The sequence below is a fragment of the Pyrus communis genome, chromosome 7 (genome assembly GCF_963583255.1).
Source record: "Pyrus communis chromosome 7, drPyrComm1.1, whole genome shotgun sequence".
Taxonomy (NCBI): Eukaryota; Viridiplantae; Streptophyta; class Magnoliopsida; order Rosales; family Rosaceae; genus Pyrus; species Pyrus communis.
In genome coordinates this window covers 22,547,214-22,563,598 of record NC_084809.1, presented here as the reverse complement: position 1 = coordinate 22,563,598, position 16,385 = coordinate 22,547,214, and the positions used below count along the sequence as shown (strand labels likewise).

Genomic DNA, 16,385 nt, shown 5'->3' with positions numbered 1-16,385 from the left:
TGGTCTAGAATGCAAAGCACTCGTGTGGCCCTCGTGGGTGGGAATCACACCGCCGCCCGGTTTTGCACTCGCTAAATTCTTTTGGCTCTCCGCGCTAAATCTCCCTCTCTGTCCCAAAACAATCCTTCATCTGCTCTCTTTTTTTTTCTCACAATTCAATATTTTACCTGTCTTCGCATCGGCCGAATTATCAGTCTAGTAATTCTCGAATTTTGCACACAACATTAGTACTCAATTTTTTTTCACGACTATGACGGTCAATTTGATCCAAGGTTTCCATACCAAACACCAACCGAAGCATGCTGCTCCAATCGGATTGTATCCAGATGCCAAGTACTTGGTTATTCGAATTCCGGATTCCAGAGCCTTGGTCCTCGTCGCTCGTTCTTTCATCTTGGCTTTGTGCATCGTCTCACTCCCATGGTTGCACTCACTCATCCCCATTGCAACCACTTCTCTGCGTGAAATAATTAGCTCATCCGACATGCTTAATCTGGAGCTCCTGCCTTTGATCTTCAGGGACTTGGCCAACGAAGGCCTATACAAGAGAGGCACACATAAAGCTGTTTTTGTAAGCAGTGGGGACGAAGAAGCTGCCAAAGCATCTCAGATCTTCGATAACGAAGATATTAACGAAATCGAGCTTATCAACTCCGACAAACAAAGATCAATCCCTGAAAACTCAATTGACTTTGCATTCGTCTCTGCCTTCCCTGCCGCCTCAAAGTTCGTCGAAAGGACTCTTAAAATCGGTGGGATCATCGTGCTTCAGCTCAGCAATGACGCCTCCAACAGCTTCAAGAAGCCTGACAACTACAAGATGGTGTACTTGAGGCGATTGGACACAACCGTTTTGGCAATGGGGAAGACCAGCACCCACGCAACTGAAACTTCATCCTCTACCACCAGCTCTCCCAGAAGAAGAAGGCTCTTGGCTGAGGAGGCAAAGAAGGAGGCGTTGAAGAGGCTAGAAGATGTGCTTCTAGAACCCCCTAGAGCCGGGTCTCGGAAATCGAGGCGGTACTTGAAGCGAACGAGGTTCCTCCCAGACTTGATGGGTGACTCGCTCGAGAGCTACCCTAGAAGGGTTTTTATTGACGTAGGATTGCCGGAGAAGGAAGGCGGAAGTGGGACGAGCTGGTTTGCGAAGAACTACCCTACCCGGAACAAGAACTTTGAGATGTACAAGATCGAGACCGTGACAGAGGAGAGTTCCGGGAAGGAGGTGGTTCAGACTGGAATGTCAGAGTGGCTGAACAAGAATGTTAAGGAGGAGAAGTACGTGGTGATGAAGGCCGAGGCCGAGGTGGTGGATGAGATGGTGAAGAGTAAAGCGATTCATCTGGTGGATGAGCTTTTCTTGGAGTGCAAGCCACAGGGACATAATGGGAAAATTAATGTTAGGAGCCGCAGAGCATATTGGCAGTGCTTGGCATTGTACGGGCAGCTTCGGGATGAAGGTGTTGCGGTGCATCAATGGTGGGGTTAGACAGAAAAAAGTTTCCGGGCATAGAGAGAGAGAGAGAGCGGAGGGAGTTCCACGAGTTCAGAGAGAGAGGTAACAATATAGCAAGCAAAAACTGTTGTTGTTTTGATTATTTTTCTTCTTTTTTGTTTTCTTTTTCGATTGCATTTGTTTTGTTGGTGTGTACTACTTTGCATGTATGGACTTAGAGTTCATATAATTCATCGTCATGAAGAAGAAACTCTCTGCAAGATCTTGAAGACGAAAAAAGAAGATGAAACGTTTGTGACACGAGGGATGGTTTCAACTGAAAGTTGTACGATGTTTTGTTCTTAAACAAACAAAGAAATACAGAGAGAGAGAGAGAGAGAGAGAGAGAGAGAGAGAGAGAGAGAGAGAGATACATATATATAATGTGCTGTTGCTAATTATGTCATTGATTTTTGGTACTTGTATCATTTAGTCATGATTCAGAGCTAAGCTGCTCAGATGTGTATGAACTGGGATCACGGTTTTACAGGTTAGTGAGAAATTTCAAAGTTCTCATATATGGGACGTCCAATTTCAGCTTCTTTTAATAATATTATATATGCATTTTATTAGGGTTTTTTTTCTTTCTCTCGTGTGGATTTGAGTTCTCTAGTTTCACCAACCTTGTGTTAAAAATGTTCTATCTTGCCTTTGATACGGAAAGGTTTGAGCCAGTTTGGGTTTAGCCCAGTAGTGAGACGGTAGGAGTAGGCAAAAGATTCAGAGTTCGAAACTCTTCTTTATAACCCGAAAGTTGTCAAGAATTTGCCTGTAGATCATTAGGGATATTTGCATTTTTGTTGAATTACTCAACGCCTTATTCTTGAGGCAAAAAAAAAAAAAAAAAAAATTGGAGCTCGTTTGGATGTTTTTTTAAAATGACTGAAGGTGCTTTTAGAGAAAATATTTTTTGGTTCCAAAATCACTTAAAGTGTTTTCTGCAAAAAACACCAGTTATGTGCTTCTTCCATGAAGCACTTTAAGTGTTTTTTCAGAATTTACTTGCATTTTTACTAAGGATTAGTTCCAAAAATATTTTCACCAAAAGCGCTTTCAATGATTTTAAAAACACATCCAAACGAACTCTTAGTGACTTTCAATTGCTTGTTTTCCTTTTATATACTAATCTACAAGCAATAATGGATGGGAGATGTGGTAACCGATATGGGACCTCAAATGTAAGAGTAAATGATCATAATGACTTGTTTGCTTTTGTTATATGTGTTATGGTTTTGCTCACCAAAATTGTTGGACGAGGTTTGTAGTCGAAATCTGGACGAATAAATGTTTGACAATACAATATTATGGTTGTTCAGAGTGTTTAAGCGGCTGTATGACAATGGTTGCAAAGGGTTTTCCAAATGTTTAGGCATGTTCACGCCGCACTAAAGCAAGCAATGAATTTTTTTTTTTTTTTTTTTGTTTAAATTCTTTAAGGATTTATTTTCTTACTTCAACAAAATAGTATTAAATTTAACGAGAATTGCAAGAGAGATGCCAAGAAGGTTAGAGCAGGTTACAAAGAAATTAACAAAAAAGGGATAAGCGAATTCTTTTAGTCAAAGTTGTTTCTTTCTACTAAAGGAATTTCTCAAGGCAATCACAAGGACGTGAACACAAATTACTAAACCTCGTTAAATTATTGTGTTCTTGTGTCTCTGTAGCCTAAATGGCTACTGTTATTGTTATGTGAAGCAAGATTCTAAAAAACGTTACGCGTTAGTCAGGCGACGGGTTGATACCTAGTGCCTAGACGGCTAGGTGGGGTCTAGGCTGATTTAATTAAATTTATTAATAACATATAAATAAGTATCTACTTACACTCTAAAAACAAAAATATATATACTTGTATTGAGAATTTAGGAAAGTTAAAACTTAAGCCATATTGCCGTCATCACTGACAAATGCAGCAAAAAAATAAGAAAAAGACCAAAAGTCAAATTTGAAAATTCACTATTTTTTTTCTTTCAAACAATAGATTTATTAGATTAGATGTTAGATTAATGAACCGATTAGATTTGAACCCACGCCGTGATGCAAGAACAACACTTCTCTCCACCATTGTGGTAGAGGGCCACTTGCTAAAAATTCACTAATTAGGTAGGTTATTAAAAAAAACCTTTAACTTAATTAAAAAAAAGGGTAAATTACACAAAACTATCTCAACTATGGATTGCATCACAATTTCATACCTTATGTTTTAGACATTACAATATCACACCTCAATTTACGAATTCGTTGCAATGTTAGACATCTGTTAAAAATTCCGTTAGTTTATCTGTTAATTGTTGACGTGACAAAAGTAGGGCCATATGTTTAATGACCTATCATCAAATTTGTATCACGTGGCAAAAAAAATAATTTAAAAAAAGTTTAATAGTTTAATATTGCCAAAAACAAGAAAACATATTTAAAATATAATTACATTAGTTAATTAAAAAAATATACAACAATGAAAAGGATTAAACAATAAACAACCATCTTTCACTTCCCACTCTAGTCCCCCAATCCCACGACCACCTGCTTTCCCACCCAGATGCAAATCATGCAATCTTCAACCCAGAAATAACGCCAACATGTCGCCTGCAAATTAAATCTGACGAAGCACGCCACATGCAAATAAAATCTGACGAAGCACCGCATTCCGCCATGGCGAGCGAAGTTAGTGTGAGATTTGACCGAATCCGCCCTCCTCCTTCTGCGATTCGAGTACTTGATTCGGAGCGGGTACAAGAATTTGTTTGGGTCATTGCAGTTCAGTCACGTGGGGAGTCGCCGCTCTCGCTGGAGTTTAAGTTGGTGGAGTTGGGATGGTGGGTTGGGGACTGCGATGTGAACTGGGGAATAAGGTTAATGGAGTTCTGATGGTGGATAGCAATTCGGGGCCGAGGGCTGGGAGAAAATAGGGCTTATTTACTTTCATTTTTTTTTTCATTATTTTAAATTTTGTAAATTTTTTAATTAACTAATGTAATTACACTTTTTTTTTAACCAAAAAGTATATTTTAAATATATTTTCTTATTTTTGGCATTATTAAATTATTAATTTTTTTTTAAATTATTATTTTTGCCACGTGGCACAAATGTGATAATATTTCATTAAACATGTGGCCCAGCTTTTGCCACATCAGCACTTAACAGATAAGCTAACATAATTTTTAACGAAAGTCTGACATTGTAACGAATTTGTAAATTGAGGTATGATATTGTAATGTTTAAAACATGAGTTATGAAATTGTGGTGCGATACATAATTGAGGTAGTTTTGTGTAATTTACCTTTAAAAAAATTAAAAAACAATGGAACCGCCTAGCATCTGCCTAGCCCCCTCCTAGCCCACTTAGCCACTACCTAGCCTGTCTGACCGCCTCGCCGCCTAGCCCTTACTCGATTTTTCTCCACGTTTCGGCCTAAATCGCATTGGTCCTCCACCGCCCAGGCCAATTTTTAGAACAATAATATGAAATCCGAAATAGTTCATTTCAAAGATCACCAAGTCATAATCAGAGATTCAGAATAAGAAAACTCCAATATTAAGCTCTCTTTCCCAAAACTGCCACATAGTAATTATGTAGATATCGAAATTTCGGTGAAAATAAATGTTCACCAACACATTGAATTCAACATGTAGGGCTTACATGCCATGAACCATGAGTCTCACAAATCTTACACATGACATATATATGCCATCAAAATCGAACTAGTCATCAAGAGGGACATGTGCCAGCACTTGACAGAAAGAAATTAAGGAATTATTTTATTTTTTTAAATTAAACAAATTAATTGATTTAAATTTGAAACAAATGAAAGTGCCAAATCGAGAAAGATTGATTTATTTGATTTTTATTTGATTAAATCAAATATTAACTGATGAAGTCAAATCACGAACCAAGCCACAAATCAAGTCTTAGTTCTTTCGTCTATTAATCAGACCACAATCAAGGCCAAATCCACTCGTAGGCGAGACTTGGAGAGCCTATAAATACGAGGCTCCAAGACAAAGAAAGGGGCCAGAAATTCATCCAATCATTCAGACGCTCAAACTTCCAAACTCTCAAACACTTGGAAGATTCAGAAAGTTCTTTGAATCTTTCGCCACACCCGTGAAGATTCATCAAGCACCACTACACGTGCCGGTTCTTCCATTGCCCATAACCAAACCCTTGTGGCATTCGTTCATACAAGATGAAGTCATACGACCATCGAATCAACACCCCTTACATATACACACATCATCATCGAAATTCGAACAAGAGGATTCAAGTTTTGTTTTAAAGTGCATACAAACTTAATTACTTATTTGGGTTGTCCAGATACTTATTTGAATGCTGATTGGCTAGATGTCCAGATACTTAATGCTCTACATTACTGGCTATCTTATTTATCTGCGTTCTAATCTCATTTCCTAGTGCTATAAGAAGCAGCCAACAATTTCTTGATCTAATGTTGAGTCTGATAATCATTCTCTTGCTTATGCGTGTGCTACAACCGCTTGGATTTGCTTTCTTCTTGGTCAGCTTGGTGTTTGCTTGTTTACACATGTTGTAGAATTTTTCAAGTTGACGGGCTGAAGGCCCACTCCAACAACACCAATATTATTCCCACTTAACCACTTGCACAATCATTAGGTGTGGGGTTTTATCACAAAAGGCATCGATGTTAGTTAGAGTGGGGTAATTCTATATAAATGGGTCTTTGCCCTTTCCTCTGTTCGATGTGGGACATATGGGGTTCCAATACTCCCCCGCACGTGAGACCCTATTTTATGGGTCACACATGAAATTCCACACATCAGCAACCACGTGGAGCCATGTCGGGACTCACCCAATCGCATGGGGCTAATAAGGACCCACCCAATCATGTGGCATCTTTGGCCTATGTGAAGCCATATAGGGACTCACCAATCATGTGGGGCCAATGAGGACCCCCCCAATCACGTGGCAGTACGGGCCCGTCCCCTGGCTCTGATACCATGTAGAATTTTTCAGGTTGACGGGCCAAGGACCCACTCCAACAACACCGATACTGTCCCCACTTAACCACCTGCACAATCCTCAGGTGTGGGGTTTTATCACAAAAGGCCTCGATGTTAGTTAGAGTGGGGTAATTCTATATAAATGGTTCTTTGCCCTTTCCTCTGTCCAATGTGGGACATAATGGGATTCCAACACATGTTTTATTGCATTGCGACAATCTAGGTGCCACTTATCTTGTTGCTAACCATGTTTATCATGCTCACACACGTCATATCGAGCTTAATTATCATTTTGTCCGTGAAAAAGTTACACTTCGTGTCACGTGTTTGCTATATTCCCTTTGCTAATCTTCTTACCAAGACTCTCCATCAACCTCGTCATGTGCCCCTTTGTTCGAAACTTGTCTAATCAGGCTCATCCAGTTTGCAGGAGGAGGGGGTGTTAGAATAGCAGCCAGCACACATGCTATGCGGGTGCAAGTAAATTTACTTTTTATTTTTATTTTCTGTCTTTGAATTATGACTAATGTGCTATGTTTTCATACCGTAGCATACGATGTGGCTGTTTTCATATATTAAGATATGAAGGGAACTGAAGATACAGTTCCATTTGAAAAGATATTTGAAGATGAAAATATACACATGCATACTGGTACATTTGAACTTCTTCGAAGTTGCAGCCAAGGTCAAAACAATCCTCCTTCGAAGTTCGAACCTAAAATATCATATAAAAGGCCATCAGTTACTTTTATACGTTAAACTCTCTCAAATACTTGAAATTGGGTCACAATGAGTTCTGGGTGAAATTTGGGAAAAATAATCCAAATAGTATTCATTAAATCTATACCACCACACTAATAAGCTTCACAAATGCTGAAAAATCAAATTCAAACAGATAGCAAACGAAATCCCGTCCTCCAACCGACCCAAAAATCAAAAGATCTTGACGGGAATTAGTAGCATTTTTAACCCCCATGTGAAGACAAGCCGTGAATATGCATCAATACCCAACTGCATCTAATATTCTGAAAGTACGGACCTAATTTTTGGGTTTCTGCAAGATGTGGGGTTTTTTTATTTTTTTATTATTTTATTTTTATGAACAAACAGTAGTATGTACACTAAGGGGTGAGGGAGTGGGCTAAGCCTTATAATGAGTTTGCTACAATAATGTGGTTCAACTTTGCGGGAGGATAGGAGACGGCTATCTCGAGGCACATCACGACCTACAGGCAACACTAGCGAGTTTCCCTGCATGTGGCTCATCCGTGACAACTTCTTTGGATTTGTGTGAATGCCCACTTAGAGAGATTCTTGGATGGGAAAAAGCGGCACTCAAAATCTATCAAACAACATGCGATAATCAAACCTAAAACAATACTTACAAGCAAGCGAAATCACGGTGATTTTTGGGCGTTTTGAATCGAGAAGTAGTTGAGTTTGAGGAGAAACATGTGAGGAATGGGCCATTGTAGAGGTTTTTTTTTGTGAGAGAGATGCTCGTGAGAGAGAAGTGGTTCTTTTTTCTTTTTATTTATTTATTTTTATTTGTTGCTTTTGTTGTTAGATTCATTGGACATATTTATCCATGCCCGTTCGTGATAGAGAAGATGTACAGTTATCTGCATAGGGTTAAAGTTGTCTTTTCATGGGTTTTCGGTTTTTAATTTATAAATATATTATTATTATGGTGAGTGACAGAGTTCGAAACTACTATAATAATTTAGGAGAGAGAGTTTCGTACCTGAGATACATGGGTGAACCCAATACCCCATCGACTAAAATATTGGACCAAATGTGTTCTGTCAATAAATAGCATTAGATGTTTAACAACCCTGACATTTGCATTCTTGGAGAAGAAGAGCATAGAATTTTTTGTCCTAAATCTTGAAAAGAGTCAACTTTCCAATCTTCTCTTCTCTCGCACTTGCGACAAACAACACAATCTTCACCTTTAGCCCTCGACCCTAATTTTGATTAGGGTCGGTGGCAACCCCTTATTTTGGTACATCTCTTTCGTCCTTGATTTTGTTTTCTTTGTGCTTTTTTCTAAGCTTTTTTTGTCTCAGTTCTTCTGAGCTTCGTCTCAAATTGGGCTTTATGTTTATCCTTTGCCCCAAATCTCTTGCCCTTGCATCAATTTTCCCTTTTGTTGTTGGATTCTCCATTACGGGTCCCTTCTTCCTTAGCTCTCGGAGCCACACCTTGGTAGGCTACGGCATCTCAATGACTATGTCTCCAGTTAGTCGATTGAGGATGCGCATGGCGACTTCCCCATCCTCGCATGACACTACTACAATATAGGCTATCACTGGCGAAGCAAAAACCGACAAGAAACCCAATTTCTGTCGAAATTTGGCAAAAATACGACATAAAACAATGTAATGTCGGATTAGAATAGTGACACTAATGCTAGCGTCGCGAAAGGCCTTCAGTGTCGGTTTGTTCGCTTAATCCGCCACTACGCAGCGTCGGTTAAAAGCGACACTGACATTAGCGTCGATTTAAAGTGACGTATACTTGAACATTACGTCGGTTTAAAGTGACGTTCATTAGTAATTTAATTATAATATATCCACCCTACTGTCGGTTTTAACCGACATTGTGATAAAATTAAATAAATAAAATATACCTAAACCGACGTCAGATAACAATTAAATAAATAAAATATTCAAACTAGTACGACACCATCTTTGTTAATAATAATAAAAAAAATACGAGAATCTGCATCGTTTTCAATTAATTGGTACTAAAAAAAATTATATAACCAAATTAATAAATTTCATGTAAAGGCCAAAACAAACCTTAATAAAAATTATTAACAATAAAAATAGTGCCAAAATATACAAATATTTTATATCCAACATTCCACATAATATACAAAAACTCATACAGAATATACAAATATCTTAAAAATGTACAACTCATACAAAATTCTTGCCACACTCTTGCAAAAGATTTTGAACCAGTTGTATGGTTCATTGCTTTCAACAGCCGATTAATCTTATTCCTTTATTCTATTCCGGAAAACTTCATTTTCTTCTTCCTTAATCTTACGCAATCAGTCGTCAACGGGAGATTTCTATACTCTCTAACCTCCCCTGCTACATATCTTGAAAAAGCACTAGAGTTATCACTAACGCATTTTCCAGACAAATCAAACGAGCAAAGTTGTTTTGTCCATTTGGGAACTAAGGGTCCGTGCCTCCGTCGAGATGTTCCTTATTAACACAAAAAAACAATTAACAACCAAGAAACAAAAGTAAATTTTTAGTTTAAGCCTAATACTAGTTTAAACACAAAACAAAAAATTAATAATAATTCACAAATGAACCACCTTTGAACTTTTCCTCCTCGAAATGAAGTTCCTCAGAATGTTTATCTTCACTTTGTTGATCCATAGCAAAAGTTAGTGGAAATGAGAAGGAGTAAGGCTGAAATGGGAGAAGGAGACGGGGCAAAACCAAAGAAGTAATTGAGAGAGGGAAACGAAAGCATGGAAGTAATGGGGAAGAAAGGGGTATAGATATGGTCGAAATATTTGGACTTTGCGTCGGCTGAAACCGATGATGCGATATTTATACGCACACAAACTAAACCCTATTTGTGACAATTGTAGTAATGATGTAAGTAGGGATCGTTCTAACCGGGGATTAACTAGGGATGCTAAACACTTGACTCAAATAAATAAAACTAACTTTTAAAACACTAAGACAAACTAAAAGACTCAAAACAAGTTCAGAAGACTCCAAATACTTAAAAACATAAAATAAGACAAATCAAATGATTAAGACTTAACAAAATAGGGGGGGATTGTGGTTGGACGAGATTAAATTAAACGGACAGATTATAATTTAAAACAGATAGTAAAGATGAATGTGATGAAAATATGGATGATGGAATAGCTAAGGGGTTCTTCTCCACACATGTTACACTTGCATACAAGATTGATTTTCGGTTGGTCTTTCGATAAATTATGAAACTCAATGCTCCAAGTTAATTAGGTCCGCTTAAATTAACTTTCAGATTTCCCTAGATTCATTGGATTGAATGGAATAAGCATTACAACCAAATTATTCTTAATCAAAGTCCCTAACTATGGAATACGCATGATAGAGACATTCAACAAAGATCATTAAGTTCAATAAAAATTATAAGTGTTGACGAGGCATTCGTTACTATGGAATACGCATGAAACTTATGCCAAGAATTCGTTTAACGCGATTGTTTATAAGCAACCTCCACTACTTGTGAATATAAGTTCGTAACTATTAGGTGAAACTCACTTATATTCTAGCGTCATATTCATTCAAACGGTTAAACAAATTGAATCCACAACTTATGAAATTCCAACCAAAAGTAATCAATTCATATTGCAAGCATAAACATGTATTTTGAATCACCCCCTAGCTAAATGGGGGTTTAGTTCCTCATAACTTTGAAATCAAAGAAACACCTAAACACTCCAACAACTCAAACTTGAATTGTATGAACGTTTAGGCACTCTTCTCTTCCATTACAAAACAAAGAAAATTGAATTTAAACATTGAAATCAAAGAAACACCTAAACATTCCAACAACTCAAACTTGAATTGTATGAACGTTTAGGCACTCTTCTCTTCCTCGTTGTTGTAGCACAAGGTCTAAGGTGAGCTTTGGGGATTATGTGAAGTGTTTTGGAGGGATGGGAAGTGGTTGGATAGTGGCTGCAATGGAGGAGAAAAACTGCACAGAAATGGAAGGATATGCACGGCTATGGATGTGTGTTTGTGTTGTGTGTTGTGTTGTGAATGGAATCAATGAATTGTGGCTGCAATGCATGCTTATTTATAGGTAAATGAGAGGGAACATGACAGCTAGGAATAGGTGGAAATGTGGCTGCAAGTTTGGTGAATGATTATGAGTGAATGCATGTGAATGTGGCTAGGTGGGAAAGCTGGAATTGCATGTGGGTTGAAATGCATGTGTTTAAATGGTTGAAATGTGTAGATGATTATGATTATGATAAGTGATAAGTGTATGGTTATGATAAGTGATAAATGAATGATATGTTAAGTGATAAATGAATGATATGTTAAGTGATAAATGAATGATATGTTAAGTGATAAATGAATGATATGTGGTGATGATAAGTTGGTCTTCAATTTCGTCCATTCCTTTTGCTCCAAACATAAGCTATCCATTCCAAGTCCGATTTTGCTCCAAAATGCATCTTTTTGCTTCCTTAGCCATGTAAACCTAAAAACACACGAAAGAAGCATAAAGGACTAAAATAACTAAAGAAACATAACGTAAATGTACGAGAACAAGCCATTTAAGTCGCATGAATATGCTCCTATCAAATACCCCCACACTTAGCTTGTGCTAATCCTCGAGCAAAACAGAAAAAAACAAAACAAAACGAAACGAAACAAAATAAACCAAAGACAGTCTTAAACCTTCCAAAGTTGCCTCAGGGATTTCCAATGCACATGACAAGTTATAAATCATCATTCCCACAGATTTTGATCATCCTTACACTTAAGTACATACTTAATCATAGTCACCACATATTAGTTCACAATTAAGCATTTAAAACCATGTTTTGAATGTAGTAACATGCCTTAGAGAATTTGCTCAATTCCTTACAAGATATGCACTCAGTTTTCACTCAAATTTTCTGACTACACACCCTAATCTAGTTATATGTGAGAAGATTGATGTAAGCATAAAAACGAACACTCACATATATGTATCATAAAGAGAGCAATTTCTGGAGTTAATAAGCATGTTTAGGTATGATCTCATGAATGTAATGCTACTACTTAGATGCGAGAACCAGTGACACCATATGCTCATACCAAATTCAAACTCCATAATTGAAATACATAACACTCAAGATAGAAGTCAAGGGTTGTAACGGGGCTTGGGGTAATTGGCTAAAAATGAAGGGTAAGGATAACAAACGTTCTTTAAGCAATAGTGAGCAAAATATTGAATTAGGCACTTAGAATTCCCTTTAGAATGCAGAAGTCAACTTTGATCACCTCAGGGGGAATTACACAAAACTTAGGGCCATATTCATCTTTTTTTTTTTTGGACCCTTTCTTCAACCATCAACCCTCGTGAGTTCATTCTCACTTATTTTCACTCCTTTTCTTTCTTTTCTTCTTCTTTTTCTTTTGAATCTCAAAACATACATATAAACTTAAAAAAAACAAACTTTTACTCCCCCACACTCATTTCTTGCAGAATGTAACTCAAAAGGAATTCATTTAAGTCATGCTCACTATACTTCAAGAACAAGGGTATAGGAAAGTCCTACTCTAGGCTAGGTAAGGGGTGATGTGGGTAACAAAGAAAATAGGCTTAAAAAGGCTCAAAGGGGTTAAAACTTACAACAAATACGAAATATGGGAAGTAAGGCTATTTGGCTATGGTGGCAACTACACAACTTCATCTTGATATATGTTATGCAATTCAATGTCATGCTTTGAATGAAACGGATATAAGTTCTAGCATTTAGTTCTATCATGATACAATTGCATTCTAAGTAGCAACCAAGCAAGAAATAATGAGATCATGCAACAACTTTAGAAAACAAAGAATCACAGATTATAACTCTCCAAAGAAGGTAATGGCTCGAGTCTCACAGGGTTGTAGCGTTTGTTTGAGTTCATTCCTTCAAGCATGTTACAAAAACGAATTTTTCTTTTATGATTGCATGTGAAGTCATACATTATAACCTTAACCAAGCATATACCAAGAGTAAATCAAACTTTTCTCTATGTTTATAACTCTTTTTAACCGTCATGCAATTACAAACCAAATCCTTATCATTGTGTTGGAAGGTACCTTAAGACACAAACACACAAAAACGACTCAAAACACTCTCTTTAGGCTTTTCAAAACATTTTTTTCAAATTTTTATGTGATTTTCGGAGTTATAAAACAAAACACACTAAAACACTCTAAAACAATTTAAAAACACCTTAAAACAGCAAGGAACAACATTTGAAGTTATGGGTGATAAAATCCCACGAATTTGCATTAACAACATTAGTTACCCCCCCACACTTAAATCAAACATTGTCCTCAATGTTTTAAGCATAGATTCTCACAAAACATAAGTAAACACACAAAAAACACTTAAACATACTAAACATGGCAAAATGTAATTAACAAAGAGAAGAGTTTAGGGACGCAAATCTGGTTATGGAGTGTAAATTCCATCTTCTCTTTGTTGATTGCATTGAGGCTTGATCTTGATGATTCCACAGGCTTACTCTCGAACTGGTTGCCGCCCATCGTTGATTTTCCTTTGTGCTACTCTTGATCTGGGCAGCAGGATTCTTTTGGTCTCCCCCGAAGGTCTGAGCTTACTCCTTTGGTCTGTTTCTTTGTTCAATCTTTCCAATTCGTATTGAAAAGGGTTGGAGGATAACTCAGCCTAAGTTTGTCTCCACATGCTTCAATGTATCATTTTCACTTGCCTTACTCGCTCCCCTTTGCAGAAGTGGTCCCTTCTCTGGAAGTGTATCAACCGTTGAAGATGACTACTCGAGAGCAACGCTAGGTAAGCAATCAGGAATAGATTCCAGGCAGTTGGCTCCAGATCGGAAGACTGACTCCAAGTGCTGGCTGATTGCTTCTTTTACTTTGCCATGCGAGTAAGAACAAGGACAAAGAAAAAGACAGGGAAAGAGCATGATATGAGATACTTTTGCTTTTGACCTTGATGATATGAGATACCTTTGCTTTTGAAGAAGCGGTGAATGAATCAGCATACTTCAATCCGCCGTTTCCTCCTGGGTCATCTGTACTCCAGGCATCTGGTATCATCTTTGGGGAAGAAGAAAGAATTGAGTATTTCGAAAGGCTTTGATGGGAGTGCGCCCTCAGAGGTGAGGGAGAGTTGGGCAATTTCTTCAGGTTTGCCTTGCCATAAAAGATGAAGGTCGACATATATAGAGATAATATCAAGTGGTGGTACTGTTCTTTTACCCTTGTCGACAAATGTCTCTTCGATAGCTGAACGACGCCTCTTCGATGTCTGAGCAGGTGCCCCTTCGATTTCTGAACGACGCCCCTTTGCTTTCTGAACGACACGTAGTAGTGCGGATGCGGCTCCTTTTGACAAAGCTGCACGCGTTTTCTGAAAAGCAGAGAAAGCGTCGCCGAACTTTGCGCTTGTCGGCTAAAGATGTGTAGTTGCGATGATGGCCTCCACGTGTTTTCAGCTTTGTCAGAAATCTTTTGACAAAGTTGAACGCGTTTTCTGAAAAGCCGAGGGAGCGTCGCCTAACTTACGCCGGAAAATCCGGCTCTTTGAATCCGTGGACGCGTCGCCTTGGCTTTTTATAGAGCTATCGATCACCGCTAACATACACACTCTGAAGATTTCCCATTCTTGAACATCGTCTCCGGCCCTTTGAAATTTTAACTCCATCCACCCCTTCTCTTTGAACAATTTTGAAAAAAAATGGCAAACTCATCGAACCTTAGCTTAGATTTGAGTCTCAGCAGCGATCCGGTTGCGCCCCGTCAAGGTAATGTATGGCGCCCTTCTTTTTTATCTTCTAACGGTCTTCTTACAGGTGAAGACTCCGTGATGCAGGACGCCACAACAGCTACAATAGTAGCTAGGAACCTCCTTACTCCAAAAGATAGTAGGCTGCTGTCAGGACGGTCCGATGAGTTGGCCGTTCAAGAGTCATTCGTACTTAGTGTTCAGTGTGCAAGCTCTGTGTCCAACATGGGCCAACGCCTGCTTGCCCGCTCCCGTCAGGTGGAATCATTGATGGCAGAGGTGGAAAGTCTTAAGCAAGAGGTCCAGCAGCTTAAGTACGAGAATAGAAGTTTGCATGTGCTTGCAAATAACTATTCGTCGGGCATGAAGAGGAAGCTTGATGAACTGTAAGAATCTGAGGGTCGAATTCAAAGTGACCGTCAAAGGCTTGCGGCTTATCTCCAGAGGCACCTTTTTCCTGGGTCATCCAGCGTTTGGCCAAGTATTGAGGCCTGGAATGCTCTAGCTCCGATGCCTTCTGCCCCTATGCCTCCCGCTTCTATGCCTTCTGCTTCGACGCCTCGTAGTGGGGCTTCAAGTAAACGCCCTTTGTGAAGGCTCCATCTTTCTTTGTTTAGCAGTGCCTATCAATAAATCAAACATTTTCTCAATGTTACAATCATAGACTTACACAATTAATAAACAAACAAACAACAACAACTAAACAACCTAACAAGGCAGAAACGAAATAGCAACAAAGAGAAGAGTTTTTAGGAATCTGGAATTGGAGTGCTTTCTAAGTCTTCCTTTGTTGAATGCATGGGTTGCCTCCCAAGTAGCTCTTTCTTTTACGTCTTGCAGCCGGACGGTACCTCCGTTTAAGCTTGACTAGGTTCCACGGCATGGAGGGGTACCTCCTCCACGACATGCTCCTCAAACGTCTCGTAATAGGGCTTCAATCGATGCCCATTCACTTTGAATTCTTGCTGCGTCCTTGAACTTTTGATTTGTACTGCACCATGAGGGAAAACATTAGTGACAATAAAAGGACCAACCCATTTGGAACGCAACTTACCCGGAAACAACCGAAGGCGAGAATTGAACAACAACACTTTCTGCCCAATAGAGAACGTCTTGGCACGAATCATCTTGTCATGGAATGCTATCGTTTTCTCCTTGTAAATCCGGGCATTCTCATATGCTTCATTTCGGATTTCATCAAGCTCACACAATTGAAGCTTCCTATGTAAACCTGCGGCATCAAGGTCCATATTGAATGTTTTGACGGCCCAATGTGCACGATGCTCTAATTCGACGGGAAGATGGCATGGCTTCCCATAGATGAGCCGAAAAGGTGACATCCCAATGGGGGTTTTGTAGGCAGTGCGATACGCCCACAATGCATCGTTTAAGCGCAAACTCCAATCC

At 38.7% G+C, this 16,385-nt stretch overlaps 1 protein-coding gene across 1 annotated transcript; it reads left to right on the top strand.

Moving 5' to 3' along the window:
• Positions 1-250: 250 nt before the first annotated feature.
• Positions 251-1,489, top strand: LOC137740676 (uncharacterized). Its single transcript, XM_068480509.1, has one exon. The coding sequence runs from the start codon at positions 251-253 to the stop codon at positions 1,487-1,489; it is 1,239 nt and encodes a 412-aa protein (XP_068336610.1).
• The last annotated feature ends 14,896 nt before the right edge of the window (positions 1,490-16,385 follow it).

Coding starts and splice junctions, on each gene's coding strand:
- LOC137740676 (XM_068480509.1), top strand. CDS start 251: ATGACGGTCAATTTGATCCAAGGTTTCCATACCAAACACCAACCGAAG.